The 23,240-nt window shown below is 36.0% G+C and overlaps 1 protein-coding gene across 2 annotated transcripts; it reads right to left on the bottom strand.

Moving 5' to 3' along the window:
• Positions 1 to 835: 835 nt before the first annotated feature.
• Positions 836 to 9,643, bottom strand: LOC129273347 (uncharacterized). Of its 2 annotated transcripts, none has more exons than XM_064107559.1 (4): positions 9,421 to 9,643; positions 7,157 to 7,325; positions 5,478 to 5,659; positions 836 to 4,966 (listed from the first exon to the last, which is right to left on the bottom strand). In XM_064107559.1, the coding sequence occupies exons 1-4, from the start codon at positions 9,571 to 9,573 to the stop codon at positions 4,799 to 4,801; spliced, it is 672 nt and encodes a 223-aa protein (XP_063963629.1). In that variant the 5' UTR covers positions 9,574 to 9,643; the 3' UTR covers positions 836 to 4,798. The 2 variants fall into 2 exon arrangements, with proteins under 2 accessions (XP_063963629.1, XP_063963628.1); XM_064107558.1 differs by having other exon boundaries at positions 9,409 to 9,621.
• Positions 9,644 to 23,240: the final 13,597 nt, after the last annotated feature.

Genomic DNA, 23,240 nt, shown 5'->3' with positions numbered 1-23,240 from the left:
CCACAAATTTTTCAGTGAAATTACATGTGAATATTATGTGCATGTTGACTCTACAACAATTGCCAAGCCATTCTTAAATCTTTGTGAAACAGCCCCTGAAAAACCTGTACCTCTCATGCAATTCAAATAGGGAAGCATTTCATCAAGCATCTTGTCAGTGATTTTCAGACAAATTTCCTCTTGACCAATCAGATGTAAGGATTTCCAGTAGCTTATAACATTTGTCTGAAATCACTGACAAAAATCTTCATTAAAAACGCTCCAGGTCTTTGTTGCCCCACTATTGACTAGGCAGTTTACCTGTTCACATCTCAATGGAATGTTGGGTAACATTTTAAAAATGATAATGTCCCAAAATAAATTGAAATTTATTTATGATTTTCTCATTTTATTGCAATTTGAATTAATTTGGGGGAAGGAGGCATGTTTCACTGCTGTATGATGAATAATTTGACACCAGATACTCCAGAAAAATGAACACTTAGCTACCACAGATGGTGATATGAAGTTCAGTGATAGGGTTTGTGTTGGAAGCACAATTTAGGTTGCCTTTCCCCAGCTCCAACATCAGTCGGTCTGAGTTTACAAAAAAATGATCCAAACTCATTGATAGCTCAATGTCAAGTGAGACTTGAAGGTATTCCATTAACAGTGTTGTAATGTATAAATACACCCCAACACCACAAGGTCAACACTGACCTTGATTGAATCACTCAATTTTTTTTTACTTCACCTGATGAATACTGAATTTTGCAATTTCAACTCTTTTTGTACAGGGACAACTGGTTTCACATTAAGATCGAGAACTCCTGAAACAATACATTTTCAGACTGAATGAAAGTTTTAATAACTTTTAATACATACATGTACAAAACATCAAATAGATATCTGATATACATAATTTCTATTTTTTTTACACCGAATATTCAAAACACACATGTATATACATGTACACAACATTCAATTTTACTTATATTGAAACAGTTAATTGTACAAGTACGGATGATTTAATATCTACAGTGTATTTTTTGTCATCTTTGAGTACAAGTGCTATTTCAAGGTGCTAAAATTACATGTAGTTCATCACTTTCATCCCTTCCAAAAAGAGCAAAACAAGACACAACTCAAATCAATTTGTATTACACATGGTCACCAAACCATCTGAATGACCAGGTGTATACATGTATTCATAACATCAGAATATCATGTGCAAAATGATTGTCGTAGGATACAGTAAGTGGTCAGAAATGAACAGACAAGTTATTTTGACTCGTCTTTTCTCCAAAATATTATTTAACACAAGCAGGAGGAAAATTACTTGCAATACAAATAATACAAACACACAGTAATTCAACTAACCACATGTATCTAACCCTGTAAAGAACAAAATGTAATTCAAAATGATAACTTCTCTTGAAAATAATACTAAAATAGATTTTATTAAATGTAGGTTCACTGAAATCAAAGGTGATCAAGTACAGAGCACTCTAAAGCAGTGGTGAACTACCCTCGAGGCTACATTTTGCTGGGCGTAGGTCTAGGGCTGAGTCACATGCATAAAGTCTATAGAAGATCTTTTACCCAGCAGCCTTGTGACTGCCTGTCTTACAAAGAGTTGCGATTGATCCTATCAACCACAACTATGGACGGCCAGCAATGTCAACATCTAAAATACACATTTGCTCAAAGTTTTTACTAGATATCATGTATGTTCTTACATCCATCGTTCTCTTAAAGATCCAGTGTGATTCTCTTTCTTTACCAAGGAGATTGTGCAAATTTCCTGTAGAAAAAATTAAGGTATGAAATGGCTTTCCATACAGTTGAGATGGTTTGGATCAATCGTAACTCTTCGTAAGACAGGGCCCTGATATTTGTATGTAAGATCAGGGCCCTGTAACACAAACCTTAGCAATGATCATAAAACAAATCTTTATGATTGATTGTATTGACCAAAATGTACATTGACAATAGGAATTGATTGTAAGGTCAATCACTAAGACTTGTGTTACACAACCATGGCAATTCAGTGGTAGGTAAACAATGGAAGAACCAAAATTAAAAAAATAATAATAAAAAAACACACAGAAACTTATGTTTTAAGACAGAGATGTAAGATTTACTCTGTAATAAGTCAATAATTACACTCATTTGCTTCGTTAGGGCAATTAAAACTAGCTTTTACAAACTTTGAATAAGGGTTGTTCTCTACAAGCATGTCATAGATGTTAAAGTACTGTGTCCAAAGGAGCTTTACCAATGCATTTGCAACAAACCGACATCATCGCATATGATACAACTAGGACCAAGATGATGGATACACAAGCTATAATGGATGTTTGTTACTCCCTTCATCCCACATCTACATGTATGGTCTAAACATTGTATGATGCCATCTTGGCTATTTCCACTTGATCTACTATTAGTTCCCACTTGATCCAATGTTCACTTTGCAAGACTGTCATCCAGTCTATTGCCCAGATGAACTAATTTCCACTTATGACCATCTTATACCTTTCACATTTTATCATATGAATATTTAGTTTATCAAAATATTCATCTAATAATATAGACTAAGTGGAGTTGGACCAAGTGGATATTAGACAAAATAGTAAATGGACTATGTGGCAATTATCTGTAGTATCAGTCACACTTTTACATGAACAGACTGTTCTGAATTAATGCCTGAAGAAATAAAAACAGTAATTATAATTTTTCATGATATACCAGAAATGTTGCAAGCTATGTTGGGAACCTAACTAACAATTCCAATCTTAGTACACTCTGCCTTGAAGGAGTAAAATCTTTTGCATTGACTCTAAAAAGACTATGAGTATGAATGTAATATATTTATATCTATTTATTTGGAGGATAGTGAAGTTGAAGGGGGAAGACAGAAACAAGAGGTAGAATTACTGAGAAGTAAAAAGAAAAAAAAATAAACAAAATCATTCTCAAACAAAGGAAAGGAGAATAGGAAGAGACGTGGTATTGAGTGAGTGCTTGTGTGAAGAATTCTTTAAAATTGAATTGTCAAATAGAAATATGCATATCTCTAATGAAATACTCCATGAAGCATATCAGAGACAAATACATGAACATGAAGAGGAATGTAATTATTTATTTTTAAAATGACACCAAAATTCAATTATTACCATTATTATGAAACATAGATACACCAAGGTAGTACAAATAAATAAAGTCAAGCCAGACCAACTGAATTTAATTCAGTTATTTAAATTAACAACTCCATGCCAAGCATTAATAACAAGAACAGAAAACTCTCTGTACAAATACTTACAAGTACCATTTACAATGTGCTGCTAACAGGTGACAGCTCATGTGACAGGTCATGTGACCTTTGCTCCAGTGAAAACTACTCAATGCCTAAGGGACTATCAAATATTTTGAATGAGTTTTAATACTGAAAGCAGAGCAGTTAGAGCTTAGTTAAACAAAGTAAAAACCACATAAACATTTAGCAATGCTGTCTCAATTCTAAAGAGGAAGTTGTGATTACAATGCGTTTTACAGACAGTCTATTGACTTTTGGACATATAAACTGGTTTAAGACCTGATTCATTTTCACACTTGATTTTGCGGCCATCTCAAATAGAAAGTTGTTATAACTTTCAATGAGTAAAACATAATAAATGACACACCGGTACAGCGGTAGTCACCTAGGATAAATACTGATGTTAATCCTGCATTCCTATGCAGCCTACAATCTGGACAAAGTATGATGGAATAGGACATATTATCTGACACCTACATAGATCCTTGTCATTTGATTGGTTGAGATATCAATCATTCAGCCCAATGACGTCATTGTCTGTGCAATTTTAAATCCATATGATTTCCATTGCACACGCGCACCGAGACCCCAGGCAACACAAGTATTAAACACTCGTGTTTGCAGCGCGTGTGTTGTACATACATGACAATCAACAGACCAAGCTCGCATTGCATGAACATATTGTGTATCGAAATTCATAAATTTCATATGAAAAAGAATCAATTTTTAGGTGTCATATAAACCAAATAATGAATGTTCTTATCATTCGTGCAATGGAATGAATACTTCGTTTGGTGAAAGATGAAATGAATGATCAACAAGGCGCACAGAGTAGCTGAGTTTAATCTTTCTTTCCCTCATGAAGTATCCTGTCCATTGCACTCATAAACATTCATTATTTGTAAAATCAAATCCATTTGAATTTCAATAAAAAATGTGGTCAATAGGTTGTCAGGAAATGATGGATAACTCTCTTGTTGCGAAGTAAAAATATGACAATTGGCTTTCCTTAGAGGCATATGAGTCCACATGATTGTTTCTAAATGCATTGCGATTTGTAGATTATCATAATGCCTAGCTATTCCATCCTAAACGGAAAGACCGTCCCTTATCATAATCATACCTTGAAAAAATAGTTTGACATGAAATTAATATGCAAAGAGGGGAAGTTTTTAAGAGATATGTTATGATGAATTCTTTAGTCAAAATTCATTACAAAATTTGATATTTGTCTAAATGTGTAAATATAGCATGCCAGACCAACTTTATTCAATTGTTCATCAATTAAACTTCAATCATGTCAGTTCATTTTTGTGTGTTCACTACTGAGCCAAAGTAGAATGATTTTTAGTACATAAATTGTACAACAAATGTGACCACTAGTGCACATAACTTAAAGGCCACATTTAAACACTTTATAAGGATTTAAAGATTGTCACAGAGCAATGTTCACTGGAGCATAGATATTGTGCTATCAAATTACAATGGGATTCCTTTGGAATACTAATTTTTTGAGAGGACGGACATGAGATCCAAGACTTCGGACATGTTTGCACTCTTTTTCTCTGCTGAAGAGCTTACTTCTAGAAGATGAACATCTCTGCTCTTGAGGGGAAGGACAAGGTCTAAACTTGCTAAAAAGTCACCTCCTTTCTTGGCCCCTGGTAGATCCTAGAAAAATAAATTAATAAAATAAATCATTATGATAATATGGTCCATTTATATAACGCAGCTAATATATGCATATTGTGCTTGATACTTGGTATCATAATACTATTATATGATAAACAGAAAATTTCTTTGGAATTTCATTGGTAAATCAGGCTTTAAGAGGAAATTGGTTTTGATAAAAGCAGAGATATGCAAAATAAAAAGTTTGAAGATTTTGCAAAAATTGGTTTAAGACTAAAAGGAGTTATAGAGATTTAGCATTTTAATTTTGTGAGCAGCTCCTACCTATGTTATGTGATATTAATTCAATAACATGCCTTTTGCCAGAAATTACAAACGACTTTCCTTGTGCATTTGCAAACAAAATGTCATATTTTCCAGGGGTTAAGATAAGTTTACAGGTATTGTATATTTATTGTAGACCAAATGTAACCTAGACTTTACCTTGAAATTCAAGGAGACTAGGAATTTTCAAAACTTTAAATGAATAAAACCTGGCTAATGTTCTCACCTGTTTGTTTGCAACAACCAGAAGAGGAACCTTTTCTAGACGTCCGTCTTTAAGGAGTTTATGAAGCTCTTCTTTGGCTTCAGGAAACCTGACTTCATCGGCTGAATCTACCACAAAGACGAGAAGCTCTGTGCCCTGCAAGAAGTTATCCCAATATGACCTCACATTCTTGGTTCCACCAACTGTACATCAAACAAAATAAACAAAATGCTTATTGTTATAAATCATTATTCATACATGTAGTCTTATAATAATAATTATGATAAATTGGACTTGCACCATGCCAAGTTCATTATGTAGAGTGCTCAAGGAGCTTTTCAAGAAATGTTAAAAGGAAATTGAAAGAATTAGAGAAAAATGTTTTTAGGCATTATTTTGAAGTTTCATAAGTTAACCATGTTTTAATGTCTTAAGGGAGACTGTTCCATAACTTAATATAAAGGAAGATTGGACAAATGATCTTTCCCTCAGGTTTAGGAAACTGGGTGTAACAAGAGAATTGGAAGTTGAGGAACGTAAGGATCTTGAAGCAGGGCTGCTAATCTGAACAAGAACATTTCAGTACCGGTATTGTAAAAGCTGAAAATCAGTATAATGGTAACCTTGGAAATCAGTATTTTCAAATAAATGCCAGAGGAAAACACATCAAACTGAAACTTTAGAAATCAGTATTTTGCTTAAAACCATCATTATTCTTCTCATTTTTCAGTAGTAAATACGAAAAATCTGTACTACTTGGTAGCTCCGTTGAAGGGGTGTAGCTTTTAATCAATGAAATGAGGTACTGCAGAAAAGAACCATGCACATAATGGAAACCTTGAAAGAAATATGTTGCTTTTACAAGGAGTCAGTGTAAAGATTTGAAGTAGGAGCAATGTGAGTGCCCCTGGTGGATACAGCGATTAGAGAGTAATCATTCTACATTTCTGTAATTACGACAGGGATTTTTTTTAGATGCCACCTTATTTTCAAATTATTTTGACTAGGCTTTAAAAAAAAAAAATCTCTTGTTTGTCTGCAGTTGACATGTTAAAAGCTCTGTTAATAATACAGTAATAGATTATACTCATTGTTATTATCCTCATTACTTATTCAACCTTAAGAATGTACATACAATATAAAGATCTAAAATAAAGAGAAAGAAAAGACAGAGTGGCATGTGGGTCAGAGTTCACAAAAAGGAAATTCTTCCCTGTTGCCCATAGTAATGGGAATCCTCACATGCCGTTCTGGATGATAAAATTTCTTATTCCACAATAACCAGAAAACATTGTACAAGCTACATGTGCATTTCTATTATGAGTAGCAATCAGGGGCAGTGGAACAGTTTTGAAAGTGTGGGGGGGGGGCTGACCATGCAAAATATCATAATCAGATAGTCATTTTTATGATTTTGTACACGGTTTTGGCCCCTGGCAGTAATATACCGAACAACAATATGCAACTCACAATCTGTAATGAACGACGGGTCCCATGAAAAAGGAGAAAATAATAAGATGCTGTTTGCGCAATCATAAGAAAAAAAAACCCAAACCAAATAATAATAAACTTGTGTAGCCATAATTTAAACAAGTTCAATTTTCTGAGTTTTCTCCTCTTTTGGAACTACTTTTAACCACAAAATAATATTTAAAAAAAATCTACCTTCTATAATACCTATAATAAGTAAATGAGCATACCTTCCCATACATTGAGAGTTGTATTCTTTCCTTGAATACACATAACATTGAAGCCCTCTGTTGGCTCAAGTTTGCCATCTCCTTCTTGGTGACTTAAACATTTGAGTAGACTGCTCTTCCCTGCTCCATCTAATCCAAGTACCAACACTCTCTTCTCAGGGTGTGTGATCTACCGAAGTAAAGATATCAATATTTGATGAAACAATACACATCAACCATTATATTACAGTTATATGTAGGTGTATTATCTTTCTTCAACATGTCAGCCTTCTTGGCTGGCATGATTTACATTGTACATGTACTGTAATTCCAAGTTTGATCTTTATTTACATGTAGTGCGCCATTTGAGCTGAATGTCAGAAAAAATAATTCATGAGATCATCATACATTTTGTCAAACATCATGTGACGATTTTTGTACAGTCTCAATTGGATTCAACATTACTGGTACTGTTATATAGTTCCTTCTGAATCAAAGAGGGACGTTTTACTGGGCTGGGCATTACACAAACAATTCATAAGTATGATGCAAAATAAACCACAAATTAAGATATGAACTTGTGGGCTACTTTGGCGAGATCAACTATAATTAAGAATAAGAGTCAGGGGCGCTTGTGCAGTTTTGCACTGGCTGACTTGCGCAAATTTCCCCACCAATAATTGTTGCAAATGCCATGTAGCAATTAAGTCTCTCTGTCACATTTCAAGTTCAATATGTCTATTTTCTGAATATCCTGATCGGAACGGCTGTATTTTGGCTTGATCTCAATGTCATTGTCAAATTCTCTTTCAGACATTGCTTCGCCGTAGTTTTGATATGGACTGAAGTTTGCACCCAAAGATCTGTCTGCTCACCTGTTTCTTCGCTGCATGTTCGTCTTGGCGAAAAACAAAGAAAACAAGATAGTGACGTAAACGCGGTGGCAAGTTTTTCCTGTCTTTTCAAAATATTTTTTTCATTCTTTTTAATGAATTCTTGTTTAAAATTGAAATCAATATCATAAAAATATGTCGGAAATGAAGTTGCATCCCATTTACATGATTTAGGGCTAGACCCACTCATTCTATGAACAAGATTATGATATAACCTTGTTCTCTGTTACTACTCCCTGTGTGGTGAAATAAGGTTGGCAATGGTTGGCTTATTTCTTTGGGACAAATGCTTGATTTTTTGACACTGTCAGTTTCCATTACAGCTATTCATCATATAACTTGGCTCTTAAGTAAATTTGATTCTTTGAATTATTTTTTCTTAATTAAAAATAGAGATTGAAAAATGACAATTATCTTGCCCTATTACTTACCACCAATAGAGGGTGTACACAAAAATATGCCCAAAATTCAAGTTTTCTAGCGCTCTGGTGAATACAAAAATTACTCCCAAGTTACTAATGAAAAATAAAGTGCAACTGTATGGAAATTCATATTTTTGGTCACAAAAGTGATATTTTAATGATTTTTTAAATTGTGTGCTGTGTACAGCATTGGCATACCATAGTCCTATCTGTTGATTCCCAACAGGCAGGATGGTAATGAACCCTTGAGTGGGCTAGACCTAGATCTTTTACTACATGTAGTTTTAGGAGGAATGTAGAAATCTCGGGGGCGAAAGTTTCAATTTTTTTTAGCGGTACACACACATGAACGGGACGAAATCCCGAGAGGGGAGGGCACTCAGTATATAATGCGTGGTGGGTATGTGCCGCGGACCCCCGTTTTCACAAACATTTGTAGTTCCGAAGCCCGTTAATTCCGAGGACCCTAGCTCCTTTTTACAACTGTACAATAAGCCTGCTCCAAGACCAAGGCTCCCGGTTTTTGTCTCGCCCGCGGCACATACCTACCACTTTTTTGGTCGAGTACCCCCCTCCCCCAGAACGAAATCCCTGGCTCCGTAGAGAGTAAGCATACGTTAGTAAATTATTTTTACTCTCTTGGTCTGGAGCCTCCTGGCTAGCCGGTGACCGGAAACTTTAATAAAAAAATTAGAAACCCGATTCCTTTCACACAAAAAATATGAATTCATGCAACTTTTTTCAGTTTGGTTCTCTATAATATTGCCTAAGACTTAGCACTAAAAATTGATGAAACTTTGCTTATTGACGTTTTCAAATGACTGTTTAAAATCGACTGTCCGGACACACAACAAGAACAACTAGGTACGGTACAACCCCCCCCCCCCCCCGATTTTTTAATGCGTGCCCACATATTATTTTTCAAGTTTGCTGCTTGTAATTAGTAATTACGACTCACAACCGGGCTTACATCTTCTCGAGTACTTTCTCCAGGTCCTGTTGTGCCACTAAGAAATAATCGTTTGTAAAGGATGTATGTTCCACCGATTATTGATGCACTAGTTCCAATAACAACAGCAGTTTTTGATACAAAAGACAAATCTTGAAACCAAGATAGCGCCATAGTTTAGTTTTGTTGTTCGGTTGCTGTCTACGGTATCTTAGAGAAATCGGATTTCAGGGCTAAAAACGGTGTCTTACAACGTACCGGGGGGAGGGGGGGGGGGGGATGTTCAGGGGATCTGAAGGACAGGGAATATGGATTAATTCAATTTTTGTGTTGGTGTGGTTTATTTATTAATTTATTTTATGTATCATATTTCTTTCAATTTCTTTCAATGAAATGGAAAAATGGATAGACCAGTTGAATTGATTTATAAATTTATATATGACAGGGGGACGCGTCTCCCTACCAAAAATAATAGCTGGAGACACAATATCAAATGTCCCCCTACTATTTTTGGTCTTTAATGATGGAGAAAATACATCATTCACAATCGAAATAATACATGTATTTTTTGAGTGATAACTCTTTTTTTCTTTTTTTTTTGCTTGTCAAATTATCCAGCCCCTGGTCCCCCCTTCCTTCCTATACCTTTGGGCCTTTGGGGACAGATTTCCCCCCATGCATGTTGGTAATGCTGGGTTTTGTTTTTGTTTTTGTCTTTTTTTGTTTGATTCATATATTGATTTGTTTTTTATTATCAATAAAAAAGAAGATACAGGTTTAATTAATGTATGTATTTTTCAACACGTTAACTGGTATGGAAAATGGATTCCACTTTTTCAAGTTTTGATAGAATTGGTAAAACGAATAGTAAGTGATGCATTAGTCAGTCAAGGCAAGCAACATTTTTCGCTTTCATTCATTAATTTATGGCAAAAAGAAGCTGCTGAAAACTGCTTATCTAATAAAAGAGAGCCAATGGAGTAAATTAGAAAGTCAAAAAGGGGCCTAAGCTTTCGATCCTAGCAGAATCTTCGTCGGAGGCAAAATGACAAACATATAAAGTGGAACAACCATAATATAGACCACAAACAAGCTACAGCAACACTAGAAACAAGGAGACAAAAGGGGCATTAGTGAGTAGAGAAGACCAATCAGGTTAGTGAAGGGGATGAAAGAAAAGGAGTAGGCAGACACAAAGGGAAGCTAGTGTAAGTAAGGCCAGTAAAAGACCTCAAGCCAAGAGGGATTAAAATAATGAGGCAGGCAACATCAAACAGGATCTGGAACAAAACAGTGATAATGGGATGAAAAACAAGAGAATTAGTGAGAGGTGGGTCAAACAGGTTACAAAGAAAGGCTTAATAAACTGGTGCATAAGAGTGGGGAAAAAAAAAAGAATGGGGAACAACTGATAATGTGCAAAAGACATATAAGTATATATAATAAAGCATTAAACAAACTAAGAGAAGAAGGTAAGTGTAAATATGTATCTATAAGTGATATGTATATAAATATATCCAAAAAAGAAACTCTACCAGCCTGTCTCACCAAATCAAGGGCAACATCACATGCACTACCACTAATGTTGTATATCTCATCACTTGCAGAGTTTGTAGGGTACAATACATAGGGGAAACCAAGACCACACTCAAGAAACGATTCTACGGGCACAGATCCACCGTCAACACAGCAAAGCTGGACACTCCAGTTGGCCGCCATTTTAACCTCCCCAACCACTCCATCACTGACATGATGCTACAGGGCATCGAATCTTTAGGTACCCGTCCTGACTCAGTCCGTACTAGCAGGGAGAAGCTCTGGATGAGACGACTTCGCACCACCCAACCTCATGGCCTGAACATCCAAGAGGGGAACGACTGATTTTTCTTTCCTATCCACTTTCAATTTATATATACATATAATTTTTCCCCTCAGCTCTTTTGAATAGTTACATTATAGTTTCTTACTCTACTTTCCTCCCATATCTCATACAAGCTCAGCTCCAATTTTTCCTTCCTTATTCAGGCGATATAATAATTATTATATATATATATATATATTTGTTTTTTCTCCACTCACCTCTTTTAGATTTACCACATTTGCTTATTTACATGTATACTATGGTTTCTTCATAATACACCCCCTCTCTTCTATATTTGCTTTTACCTTTTTAGGCAATTTGCTTCCTCTTTTACACATATACAGGTTTTTTTGTTTGTTTTTTCCTACTATATAGTCTTATGTTTTTTTCCCGTCACACCTAGCGGATTACACTATCAGTTACACCATATGTGTATTTATACATTTTTTCATATACATTTCTTTTTTGGATATATTTATATACATATCACTTATAGATACATATTTACACTTACCTTCTTCTCTTAGTTTGTTTAATGCTTTATTATATATACTTATATGTCTTTTGCACATTATCAGTTGTTCCCCATTCTTTTTTTTTTCCCCACTCTTATGCACCAGTTTATTAAGCCTTTCTTTGTAACCTGTTTGACCCACCTCTCACTAATTCTCTTGTTTTTCATCCCATTATCACTGTTTTGTTCCAGATCCTGTTTGATGTTGCCTGCCTCATTATTTTAATCCCTCTTGGCTTGAGGTCTTTTACTGGCCTTACTTACACTAACTTCCCTTTGTGTCTGCCTACTCCTTTTCTTTCATCCCCTTCACTAACCTGATTGGTCTTCTCTACTCACTAATGCCCCTTTTGTCTCCTTGTTTCTAGTGTTGCTGTAGCTTGTTTGTGGTCTATATTATGGTTGTTCCACTTTATATGTTTGTCATTTTGCATCCGACGAAGATTCTGCTAGGATCGAATGCTTAGGCCCCTTTTTGACTTTCTAATTCATTAATTTAGGCTAAAAGATGGCTATTCAAAGTGGCTAAGAGAGGATCATGATGGCCTTACTCTCCCAGCTGAGGTAGTTGAAGCTCCCACGTAGACACCTTCAAAATCAGGCTAGACCGACACTGGAAAGATAAGCATTATGATTCCCACTACTCTTAACTGGATATGAGAAGTCAATTTTCACCAACTTGCCCCACTGCCTCCTTAAACTTATTGAAACTTATTGAAGCATGAAGGAAGCTGACAAAATTAGAAGATAGACCTGGAAGCTCGACTGCTAATTCAGCATTCTTCCAGTATTTGCGGTAAGGTAAGGTAAGGTAATAACTCCAGAAAATGCATTTAGGTCTATACCTGTTGTATTGAACATCAAAGGACAAATCCACCCTGGCCAGAAAAATATTGATTTGAATAAATAGATAAAAATCAAACTAGCATAACACTGAAAATTTCTTCAAAATTGGATGTAAAATAAGAAAGTTATGGTATTTTAAAGTTTTGCTATTTTTCACAAAACAGTGATATGCACAACTCAGTGACATGCAAATGACAGAGTCGATGATGTCCATCACTCACTATTTCTTTTGTTTTTTATTGTTTGAATTATACAATATTTCGTTTTTTTACAGATTTGACAATGAGGACAAACTTGGCTTAACCATATGGTATTAAACAATGCTAATTCCACATGTTCAGGGAGGAATTAATATTTTTTTCACTTGACAATGAGGAGAAAATAAGAATATTTCATATATGATAAAATACAAAAGAAGTAGTGAGTGGATAACGTCATCATTCTCCATTTGTATACCGACCAGGATGTACATATAACTGTTTTGTGAAATTAAGCGAATCTTTAAAATATCATAACTTTCTTATTTTACATCCGATTTTGATGAAATTTTCAGTGTTATGCTTGTTGGATTTTTCTCTTTTTATTCAAACCAACTTTTTGTTGGGTTGGACTTGTCCCCCAGACTTGTCCTTCAATTTAACATCAGTCATCAGTATGGTATCAAAGTAATCGAATTAATCGAAAGTTTACGTATATATGCCACTTAGGGTATCAAATTAGGGGATTTCCCCTGTTCACGCCACTTTAGGGTGGCTTTTCTCATGGGTTACGCCATTTAGGGTTGCAAGTTTAGTTAATGTAGTTGCGCCATTTAGGGTGCATTTCCGAGGTTGTCGGACACGGGTGGGTAGCAGTCCATGTGGAGAGTGACCCCCCTCGGGGGATAGCAGTATAAACTTTATAGCATTATAATGTATGACTTTAAAGTAGCGGGAGAGTAATCGTGCCCCCAAGTTCAAGTTGAATTTATGAATAATCAAGTTGAATTCATGAATAGTCAAGAAATCAAAGTCTATTGGTTATCTTATTGAATATTAAATCACCATGCAAGACCTTCTTCTGATCATGCACAGAATGGAAAAAAGAACTGGTCTATTTGTTTTTCAATATAATGCACTATAATGACCTTTTCACGACCAAGTTAAAAAAAGAGAAAAGCAAAGGGATAAGGGTGAAATACGATATTATTTTCTTAATATTATGTAAAAATCTATCACAAACTTGGATTTTTGTAATAAAAATGTCGAAGTTTTTGCTAGCTCGCTTCACTCTCTCGCAACTTTTTTTTTAAATCACGCAATACACCAAATCGAGCTCCCTCAAATTTTTTGCTTATTACGCTACTGTTCATTGGCATATGAGGGGGCTAGATATGGCGTAATGGGCAAAATTTATGAAAAATTTGAAATTTTTTACATTTTAATATCAAATTTTGTGATAGAGTTTGACATAATATTTAGAAAATAATATCATATTTCACCCTTCTCTCTTTCCTTTTCTTTCCCTTTAACTTTTTTTTTTAGTAGTGATTCTTTTTTTTTTGGGGGGGGGGGGCAAGCTGTAGTCCCCCCATCTGTATATACGCCACTGTTTGTTAATCTGCGTTGGTTTCGCCATAATTGTGACTGACTGTGGTACACGTTCTACTATTGAACTTGTGATGTCCAAGCACTTTTAGCATAAATGGTTAAGCTGACAATTTAAATGAAAGCCTTATCGATTGAATTTAACGAGTCCAGTGGTCAAACTCAATGCAAAGGTATCCGATCATTATCTGAAGGTCTTTCACAGATTTTCATTAATAACCGTGTTACAGCCATATCCTTGCATCCTATTGGCTGGTACCCACTTTGTCTATGTAAATCACAACGTGTCTCATGAAAAGCTCACTCCTGGTATCAGTTTAAAACCGGGACTTTTGAATTCAGTAGACTCGCATATGACAGCTAATCCAGTCAGTCAGTGATCCTCTTCTCTCTCACCCATCCTCTCTACGAGGTTCGTGTTCTCTCTGTCTTTGACATCTGTGGATCTGCCGGTAATGTATCAAGTGTGTGTTTACCTCGGCATTAATCATAACACATTATAAACGGTGTTTACCAAAATGACTTCAATTTTAGAGAGTGTGTGCGTGTGAAAAAGATGAGGACCCTGTATTATCAATTAAGAACAGAGGTGAATTGCCGCTTCTCATTACCAAATCACACCCGTTTATTGTATTGTTGTCGTGTATATATAGGCTACGCAAGTAAGTATGGTTTCATTTCTATTTTTGAAAACTACATTGCACAAAATGCTCTTTATTTCAGTAAGTTTATTTTACAATTTTAGACAATTGATTTCTTTATGGATCTGTATTTAGACGAAAATATTGTATATTGAAGCCCTTGTAATGGGAAATTATTTGATGTTTATGAATTTAGTCTTATTATCGTTTCAGAAAAAATATACATGGAGACCATGGTGACAATATTTTACAAGAATAATAATTAACGTCCAAAGTTAATAAATGGCACTGACAAAAATATTTATTAGGCCTTCTTATTCTTCTTCCAGATTGCCATGAAGTAATTGATTTGGTGGCACTATTTGTGATCTAGTTTTAGTCATTCATCAATTCTGCTGGAAAAAGTAACAAATGAACCTTTATCAGACATGAATAATAATCAGTTAAGTATACTTGGACATACAAGACACTGGCGCAATCTCGGGGATGGGTATCGCCCCCACATTTTTCGGAGGGGGTAACCTGATGATTAATACTACTGTTGCGTATATTCATCTTAAAATGTAGTTCAAATGCTTAAACTCTGCTGCATTCTAACCCCCCCCCCCCACATTTCCCGGCGGGCGGTCGCCCCACTCCCGCGCAAAATCTTTCATGGACATCTGGGGGGCGTTTCATCAACATTTTCGTCCGACAAGTTGTCAGATCTGACATCTTTCCTTGATAATGATTGGCTGAGAGTCACTGTTACCATAGTAGCTGTCGGATAAAACAGTACTTGTCGAATAAAACGTCCGACAAGTCCTTAGATAAAACGCTCCCCTGAATTTGGCCATTACGCGTCTACTGCACTGCGTCACGGGTAGGCCTATTAAAGTATGGTTAGAACTTATTGATCATTCATGATTTCTATGATTTAAGCAACTTTGGTCTTTTAAATATGGTTTTGATTATTAATCAGATAATACATCCGTTAAAGTCACTGGCGTCATCCTGGTATAATATGGACCACATGGAAGAACAGTATAGTCATGTCGACTAAACTGAATATGGGATATCCATCCGTTTTGCATTTTTGTGTGTGTGTTTTTTTATACGGAAAATAAATAAATACTATACTATACTGTACTATATTATACTATACTAGACAATATTTTTTTATGGGGGGTGGCTTGAGGAATTTTTGGCATTGGTCATTCATTGTCTGTCATGGTCAGAACGAGGATGGGAGACTATATAGGCTTACTGACTAATACAAGCCCCCCTCCCCATGAATGATTGTTTCTAATTGTAATAAGAGGGAGCGCATAATATTCAAACTGCTTTAAAATATATTCAGAACCCATGATAGGGGGCAGGAGTGTAGACAGCGGGGGGGGGGGGGGGGGGGCATGGGGGTTTGGGGAATGCATCCTCAAACTTTCCGGATGGGAGAAGTGTGATGATATTCGTTAAATAAATCTATAGTTATTAATAATATCCTCATTTTTATTTTCTAATGATTATAATTATATATTATACAATGGAATCAAGACAAGAGAGTTGATTTTTTTCTCGCTCACTCTCAATATTCTTTTACAATATCCAGGAAGGTTGCATTTTGGGGGATACGCGCACACGCACCCTCACAAACGCACACACTGATGGATAGATGGGGGGGGGGGGGGCTAGGAGGACACACCCCTTTAAAACATTATAAAAGTGTTCCACAAACAAGAAAAGCAATGAAATGGAAAAAACAATAGGTAAAATATGATATCCCTTTTAGAATATGATATCATTTAAAAATGTATAACAAAACAAAGATTTTCATTTGAAAAAGTCTTAATTATTACTCTCTCACAATTTTAAAGAAAATGTTGGCCCATAAGCGATGTTTTATATGCACCCCACAAAATGTTTGGCGCATTATATAATTGCAAATAATATATATATATATATATATATATATATATATATATATATACATACATTTGTATGTGTGTGTGTGTGTGGGTGTGAAAGAAATGAATGAGGAGAGCAATGGTAGGCGTTGCTTAAATCAAGGTTCCCCAGAGCCACCTGCCCTTTTGGAAAAAATGTCTCTGCCGGGAATCGAACCCGGGCCCCGAGCTTTGAACGCCGGTGCCTTAAACACTAGACCGTTTCTGACCGTCAGATAAACAAATTTTCGACACCGTACCAATTTTATTTTCCTTTGTCGGGTGTAAGTAGGTTTTAAACAATGACAAGCCGCCATGCCAAAGCTATAGATCAAAGCTATTGCTTAAATACAGTACATATATGAGAGAAATTATACATGTACATATAAGTATATGTAAATTTTTGGTATTTGTAAGAATGTTAGTTAATATCTGTCTGGGAGATGTTGCCCTGTGAATTATGAGCTTACTGGGCTTGCCCCTTAAATTGTAGGAGAACGGAACGCCCATATAGATTATGTAGTTTTTTTATTTGTTGGTATTTGTAAGAATGTAGTTAATTTCTGTCTGGGAGATGGTGTCCTGTGAATTATAAGCCTACTGGGCTTGCCCCTTAAAGTGTAGGAGAACGGAACGCTCAGTCAGATTATGTTTTTTTTCTTTTTTCTTTTTGATATTTGTAAGAATGTAGTTAATTTTTGTCTGGGAGAGGGTGTCCTGTGAATTATAAGCCTACCGGGCTTGACCCTTAAAGTGTATAGAAGGACGAAACGGAACGCCCAGTCGGATTGGCCCGTATTCTGAACTCGGGTTTAAATTAAACCCTGGTTTAAAGTTGTGGTTTAACTATGGAGTGCCTATTGGGGCACAAATCCCTAACAGTACACATCCAATTTATTAACTCATATGACACCCAAGAAATGATGACTAAAGTATTTTGTAACTGAAGTATTTTTCATCATTATGAAAGCTAAAGGAAACAAAATAATAAACATAAGAAATATACAACTCAAACAGAATGTTAGAATTTTTGGCTCCCCATAATTTTAGCACAGAATTAGACCATGGTTTAAGTTAAAACTGACTTCAGAATACGGGCCATTTGCTTTCTTTTTTTCTTTTTTTTCTTTTTGGTATTTATAAGAATGTAGTTATTTTCTGTCTGGGAGATGGTGTCCTGTGAATTATGAGCCTACTGGGCTTGCCCCTTAAAGTGTAGGAGAACGGAACGCCCAGACAGATTATTATGTTTTTTTTTGTTGTATTTGTAAGAATGTAGTTAATTTCTGTCTGGGAGATGGTGTCCTGTAAATTATGAGCCTACTGAGCTTGCCCCTTAAAGTGTAAGAGAGTGGAACGCCCAGTCAGATTCTGTTTTTATTTTATTTTTTTAGTATTTGTAAGAATATAATTAATTTCTGTCTGGGAAATGGTGTCCTGTGAATTATAAACGGAACACACAGTCAGATTATGTTTTTTTTTTTTTGTATTTGTAAGAATATAGTTAATTTCTGTCTGGGAGATGGTGTCCTGTGAAGTATGAGCCTACTGGGCTTGCCCCTTAAAGTGTAGGAGAACGGAACGCCCATATAGATTATGTAGTGTTTTTAATTGTTTGTATTTGTATAAGAAATATCTGTCTGGGAGATGGTGTCCTGTAAATTATGAGCCTACATGCTGGGCTTGCCCCTTAAAGTGTAGGAGAACGGAACGCCCATATAGATTATGTAGTGTTTTTAATTGTTTGTATTTGTATAAGAAATATCTGTCTGGGAGATGGTGTCCTGTAAATTATGAGCCTACATGCTGGGCTTGTCCCTTAAAGTGTAGGAGAACGGAACGCCCATATAGATTATGTAGTGTTTTTAATTGTTTGTATTTGTATAAGAAATATCTGTCTGGGAGATGGTGTCCTGTAAATTATGAGCCTACATGCTGGGCTTGCCCCTTAAAGTGTAGGAGAACGGAACGCCCATATAGATTATGTAGTGTTTTTAATTGTTTGTATTTGTATAAGAAATATCTGTCTGGGAGATGGTGTCCTGTAAATTATGAGCCTACATGCTGGGCTTGCCCCTTAAAGTGTAGGAGAACGGAACGCCCATATAGATTATGTAGTGTTTTTAATTGTTTGTATTTGTATAAGAAATATCTGTCTGGGAGATGGTGTCCTGTAAATTATGAGCCTACATGCTGGGCTTGCCCCTTAAAGTGTAGGAGAACGGAACGCCCATATAGATTATGTAGTGTTTTTAATTGTTTGTATTTGTATAAGAAATATCTGTCTGGGAGATGGTGTCCTGTAAATTATGAGCCTACATGCTGGGCTTGCCCCTTAAAGTGTAGGAGAACGGAACGCCCATATAGATTATGTAGTGTTTTTAATTGTTTGTATTTGTATAAGAAATATCTGTCTGGGAGATGGTGTCCTGTAAATTATGAGCCTACATGCTGGGCTTGCCCCTTAAAGTGTAGGAGAACGGAACGCCCATATAGATTATGTAGTGTTTTTAATTGTTTGTATTTGTATAAGAAATATCTGTCTGGGAGATGGTGTCCTGTAAATTATGAGCCTACATGCTGGGCTTGCCCCTTACAATGTATGAAAACGGAACGCCCATATAGATTATGTAGTGTTTTTAATTGTTTGTATTTGTATAAGAAATATCTGTCTGGGAGATGGTGTCCTGTAAATTATGAGCCTACATGCTGGGCTTGCCCCTTAAAGTGTAGGAGAACGGAACGCCCATATAGATTATGTAGTGTTTTTAATTGTTTGTATTTGTATAAGAAATATCTGTCTGGGAGATGGTGTCCTGTAAATTATGAGCCTACATGCTGGGCTTGTCCCTTTAAGTGTATGAGAGTGGAACGCCCAGTCAGATTCTGTTTTTATTTTATTTTTTTATTTTTGGTATTTTTAAGAATATAGTTAATTTCTGTCTGAGAAATGGTGTCCTGTGAATTATGAACGGAACGCCCAGTCAGATTATGTTTTTTTTTTTTTGTATTTGTAAGAATATAGTTAATTTCTGTCTGGGAGATGGTGTCCTGTGAAGTATGTGCCTACTGGGCTTGCCCCTTAAAGTGTAGCAGAAGGGAACGCCCAGACAGATTATGGAGTGTTTTTAATTGTTTGTATTTGTATAAGAAATATCTGTCTGGGAGATGGTGTCCTGTAAATTATGAGCCTACTGGGCTTGCCCCTTAAAATGTAGGAGAACGGAACGCTCAGTCAGATTACGTTTTTTTTACTTTTTGATATTTGGAAGAATGTAGTTAATTTCTGTCTGGGAGATGGTGTCCTGTGAATTATGAGCCTACTGGGCTTGCCCCTTAAAGTGTAGCAGAAGGGAACGCCCAGACAGATTGTGTGTGTGTGTGTTTTTTTTTTTTTTTTTTTTGGGGGGGGTTTGTAAGAATATAGTTAATTTCTGTCTGGGAGATGGTGTCCTATGAATTATGAGCCTACTGGGCTTGCCCCTTAAAGTGTAGGAGAACGGAACGCCCAGACAGATTATTATGGTTTTTTTGTATTTGTAAGAATGTTGTCCTGTAAATTATAAGCCTACTGGGCTTGCCCCTTAAAGTATAGCATAAGGGAACGCCCAGTCAGATTGCCCCGTATTCTGAACTCGGGTTTAAATTAAACCCTGGTTTAAAGTTGTGGTTTAACTATGGAGAGCCGATTAGGGCACAAATCCCTAACAGTGCACATTTAATTTATTAACTCATATGACACCCAAAAATTGTCTGGGAATGATAACTGAAGTATTTTGAAGTATTTTTCATCATTATGAAAGCTAAAGAAAACAAAATAGTAAACATAAGAAATATACAACATAAACAGAATGTTAGAAATTTGGCTCCCATAATTTCAGTACAGAATTAGACCATGGTTTAAGTTAAACCTGACTTCAGAATACGGGCCATTTGTTTTATTTTTTTATCTTTTAATTTTTTGGTATTTGTAAGAATGTTGTAAATTTCTGTCTGGGAGATGGTGTCCTTTGAATTATAAGCCTACTGGGCTTGCCCCTTAAAGTGTAGCAGAAGGGAACGCCCAGTCAGATTATGTTTTTTTTCTTTGGGAGGGGGGGGGGGTTGTAAGAATATAGTTCATTTTTGTCTGGGAGATGGTGTCCTGTGAATATTATGTGCCTACTGGGCTTGCCCCTTAAAGTGTAGGAGAACGGAACGCCAATATAGATTATGTAGTTTTTTTTTATTGTTGGTATTTGTATAAGAAATATCTGTCTGGGAGATGGTGTCCTGTAAATTATGAGCCTACAAGGCTTGCCCCTTACAATGTATGAGAACGGAACGCCCAGTCAGATTATGTTTTTATATTTTTGGGGGGTATTTGTAAGAATATAGTTAATTTCTGTTTGGGAGATGGTGTCCTGTGAATTATGAGCCTACTGGGCTTGTCTTTTAAAGTGTGGGAGAACGGAACGCCCAGACAGATTATGTTTTTTTTCTTTTTGGTATTTATAAGAATGTAGTTAATTTCTGTCTGGGAGACGGTGTCCTGTGAATTATGAGCCTACTGGGCTTGTCTTTTAAAGTGTGGGAGAACGGAACGCCCAGACAGATTATGTTTTTTTTCTTTTTGGTATTTATAAGAATGTAGTTAATTTCTGTCTGGGAGATGGTGTCCTGTGAATTATGAGCCTACTGGGCTTGTCTTTTAAAGTGTGGGAGAACGGAACGCCCAGTCAGATTCTGTTTTTATTTTATTTTTTTAATTTTTGGTATTTGTAAGAATATAGTTAATTTCTGTCTGGGAGATGATGTCCTGTGAATTATAAGCCTACTGTGCTTGCCCCTTAAAGGGTAGCAGAAGGGAACGCCCAGTCAGATTATGTTTTTTTTTTTTTTTTTTTTTGGGGGGGGGGTTGTAAGAATATAGTTAATTTCTGTCTGGGAGATGATGTCCTGTGAATTATAAGCCTACTGTGCTTGCCCCTTAAAGGGTAGCAGAAGGGAACGCCCAGTCAGATTATGTTTTTTTTTTTTTTTTTTTTGGGGGGGGGGGTTGTAAGAATATAGTTAATTTTTGTCTGGGAGAAGGTGTCCTGTGAATTATGAGCCTACTGGGCTTGCCCCTTACAATGTATGAGAACGGAACGCCCAGTCAGATTATGTTTTTTATATTTTTTTCGGGTATTTGTAAGAATATAGTTAATTTCGGTCTGGGAGAAGGTGTCCTGTGAATTATGAACCTACTGGGCTTGCCCCTTACAATGTATGAGAACGGAACGCCCAGTCAGATTATGTTTTTTATATTTTTTTCGGGTATTTGTAAGAATATAGTTAATTTCGGTCTGGGAGAAGGTGTCCTGTGAATTATGAACCTACTGGGCTTGCCCCTTACAATGTATGAAAACGGAACGCCCAGTCAGATTATGTTTTTTATATTTTTTTCGGGTATTTGTAAGAATATAGTTAATTTCGGTCTGGGATAAGGTGTCCTGTGAATTATGAGCCTACTGGGCTTGTCTTTTAAAGTGTGGGAGAACGGAACGCCCAGTCAGATTCTGTTTTTATTTTATTTTTTTAATTTTTGGTATTTGTAAGAATATAGTTAATTTTTGTCTGGGAGATGGTGTCCTGTAAATTATGAGCCTACTAGGCTTGCCCCTTACAATGTATGAAAACGGAACGCCCAGTCAGATTATGTTTTTTATATTTTTTCGGGTATTTGTAAGAATATAGTTAATTTCGGTCTGGGAGAAGGTGTCCTGTGAATTATGAACCTACAAGGCTTGCCCCTTAAAGTGTAGGAGAACGGAACGCCCAGTCAGATTATGTTTTTTTTCTTTTTGGTATTTATAAGAATGTAGTTAATTTCTGTCTGGGAGATGGTGTCCTGTGAATTATGAGCCTACTGGCTTGCCCCTTAAAGTGTAGGAGAACGGAACGCCCAGACAGATTATTATGTGTTTTTTTGTATTTGTAAGAATGTAGTTAATTTCTGTCTGGGAGATGGTGTCCTGTAAATTATGAGCCTTCTGGGCTTGTCTTTTAAAGTGTGGGAGAACGGAACGCCCAGTCAGATTCTGTTTTTATTTTATTTTTTTAATTTTTGGTATTTGTAAGAATATAGTTAATTTTTGTCTGGGAGATGATGTCCTGTGAATTATAAGCCTACTGCGCTTGCCCCTTAAAGGGTAGCAGAAGGGAACGCCCAGTCAGATTATGTTTTTTTTTTTTTTTTTTGGGGGGGGGGGGGTTGTAAGAATATAGTTAATTTTTGTCTGGGAGATGGTGTCCTGTGAATTATGTGCCTACTGGGCTTGCCCCTTACAATGTATGAGAACGGAACGCCCAGTCAGATTATGTTTTTTATATTTTTTTTTCGGGTATTTGTAAGAATATAGTTAATTTTTGTCTGGGAGATGGTGTCCTGTAAATTATGAGCCTACTGGGCTTGCCCCTTAAAGTGTAGGAGAACGGAACGCCCATATA

The sequence above is a fragment of the Lytechinus pictus genome, chromosome 12 (assembly GCF_037042905.1).
Source record: "Lytechinus pictus isolate F3 Inbred chromosome 12, Lp3.0, whole genome shotgun sequence".
Taxonomy (NCBI): domain Eukaryota; kingdom Metazoa; phylum Echinodermata; class Echinoidea; order Temnopleuroida; family Toxopneustidae; genus Lytechinus; species Lytechinus pictus.
Note: the sequence above shows the minus strand (reverse complement) of the source record. Positions and strands in the feature narration are given on the sequence as shown.

What these genes read in the sequence shown, in the direction of transcription:
- LOC129273347 (XM_064107558.1), bottom strand. Translation starts at nt 9,573, where the DNA reads ATGGCGCTATCTTGGTTTCAAGATTTGTCTTTTGTATCAAAAACTGCT. An exon ending in GAGAAGATGTAAGCCCGGTT is followed by an intron (nt 7,326 to 9,408) that starts GTGAGTCGTAAT and finishes TTACTTCGGTAG; the next exon opens with ATCACACACCCTGAGAAGAG. An exon ending in AACTCTCAATGTATGGGAAG is followed by an intron (nt 5,660 to 7,156) that starts GTATGCTCATTT and finishes TTTGATGTACAG; the next exon opens with TTGGTGGAACCAAGAATGTG.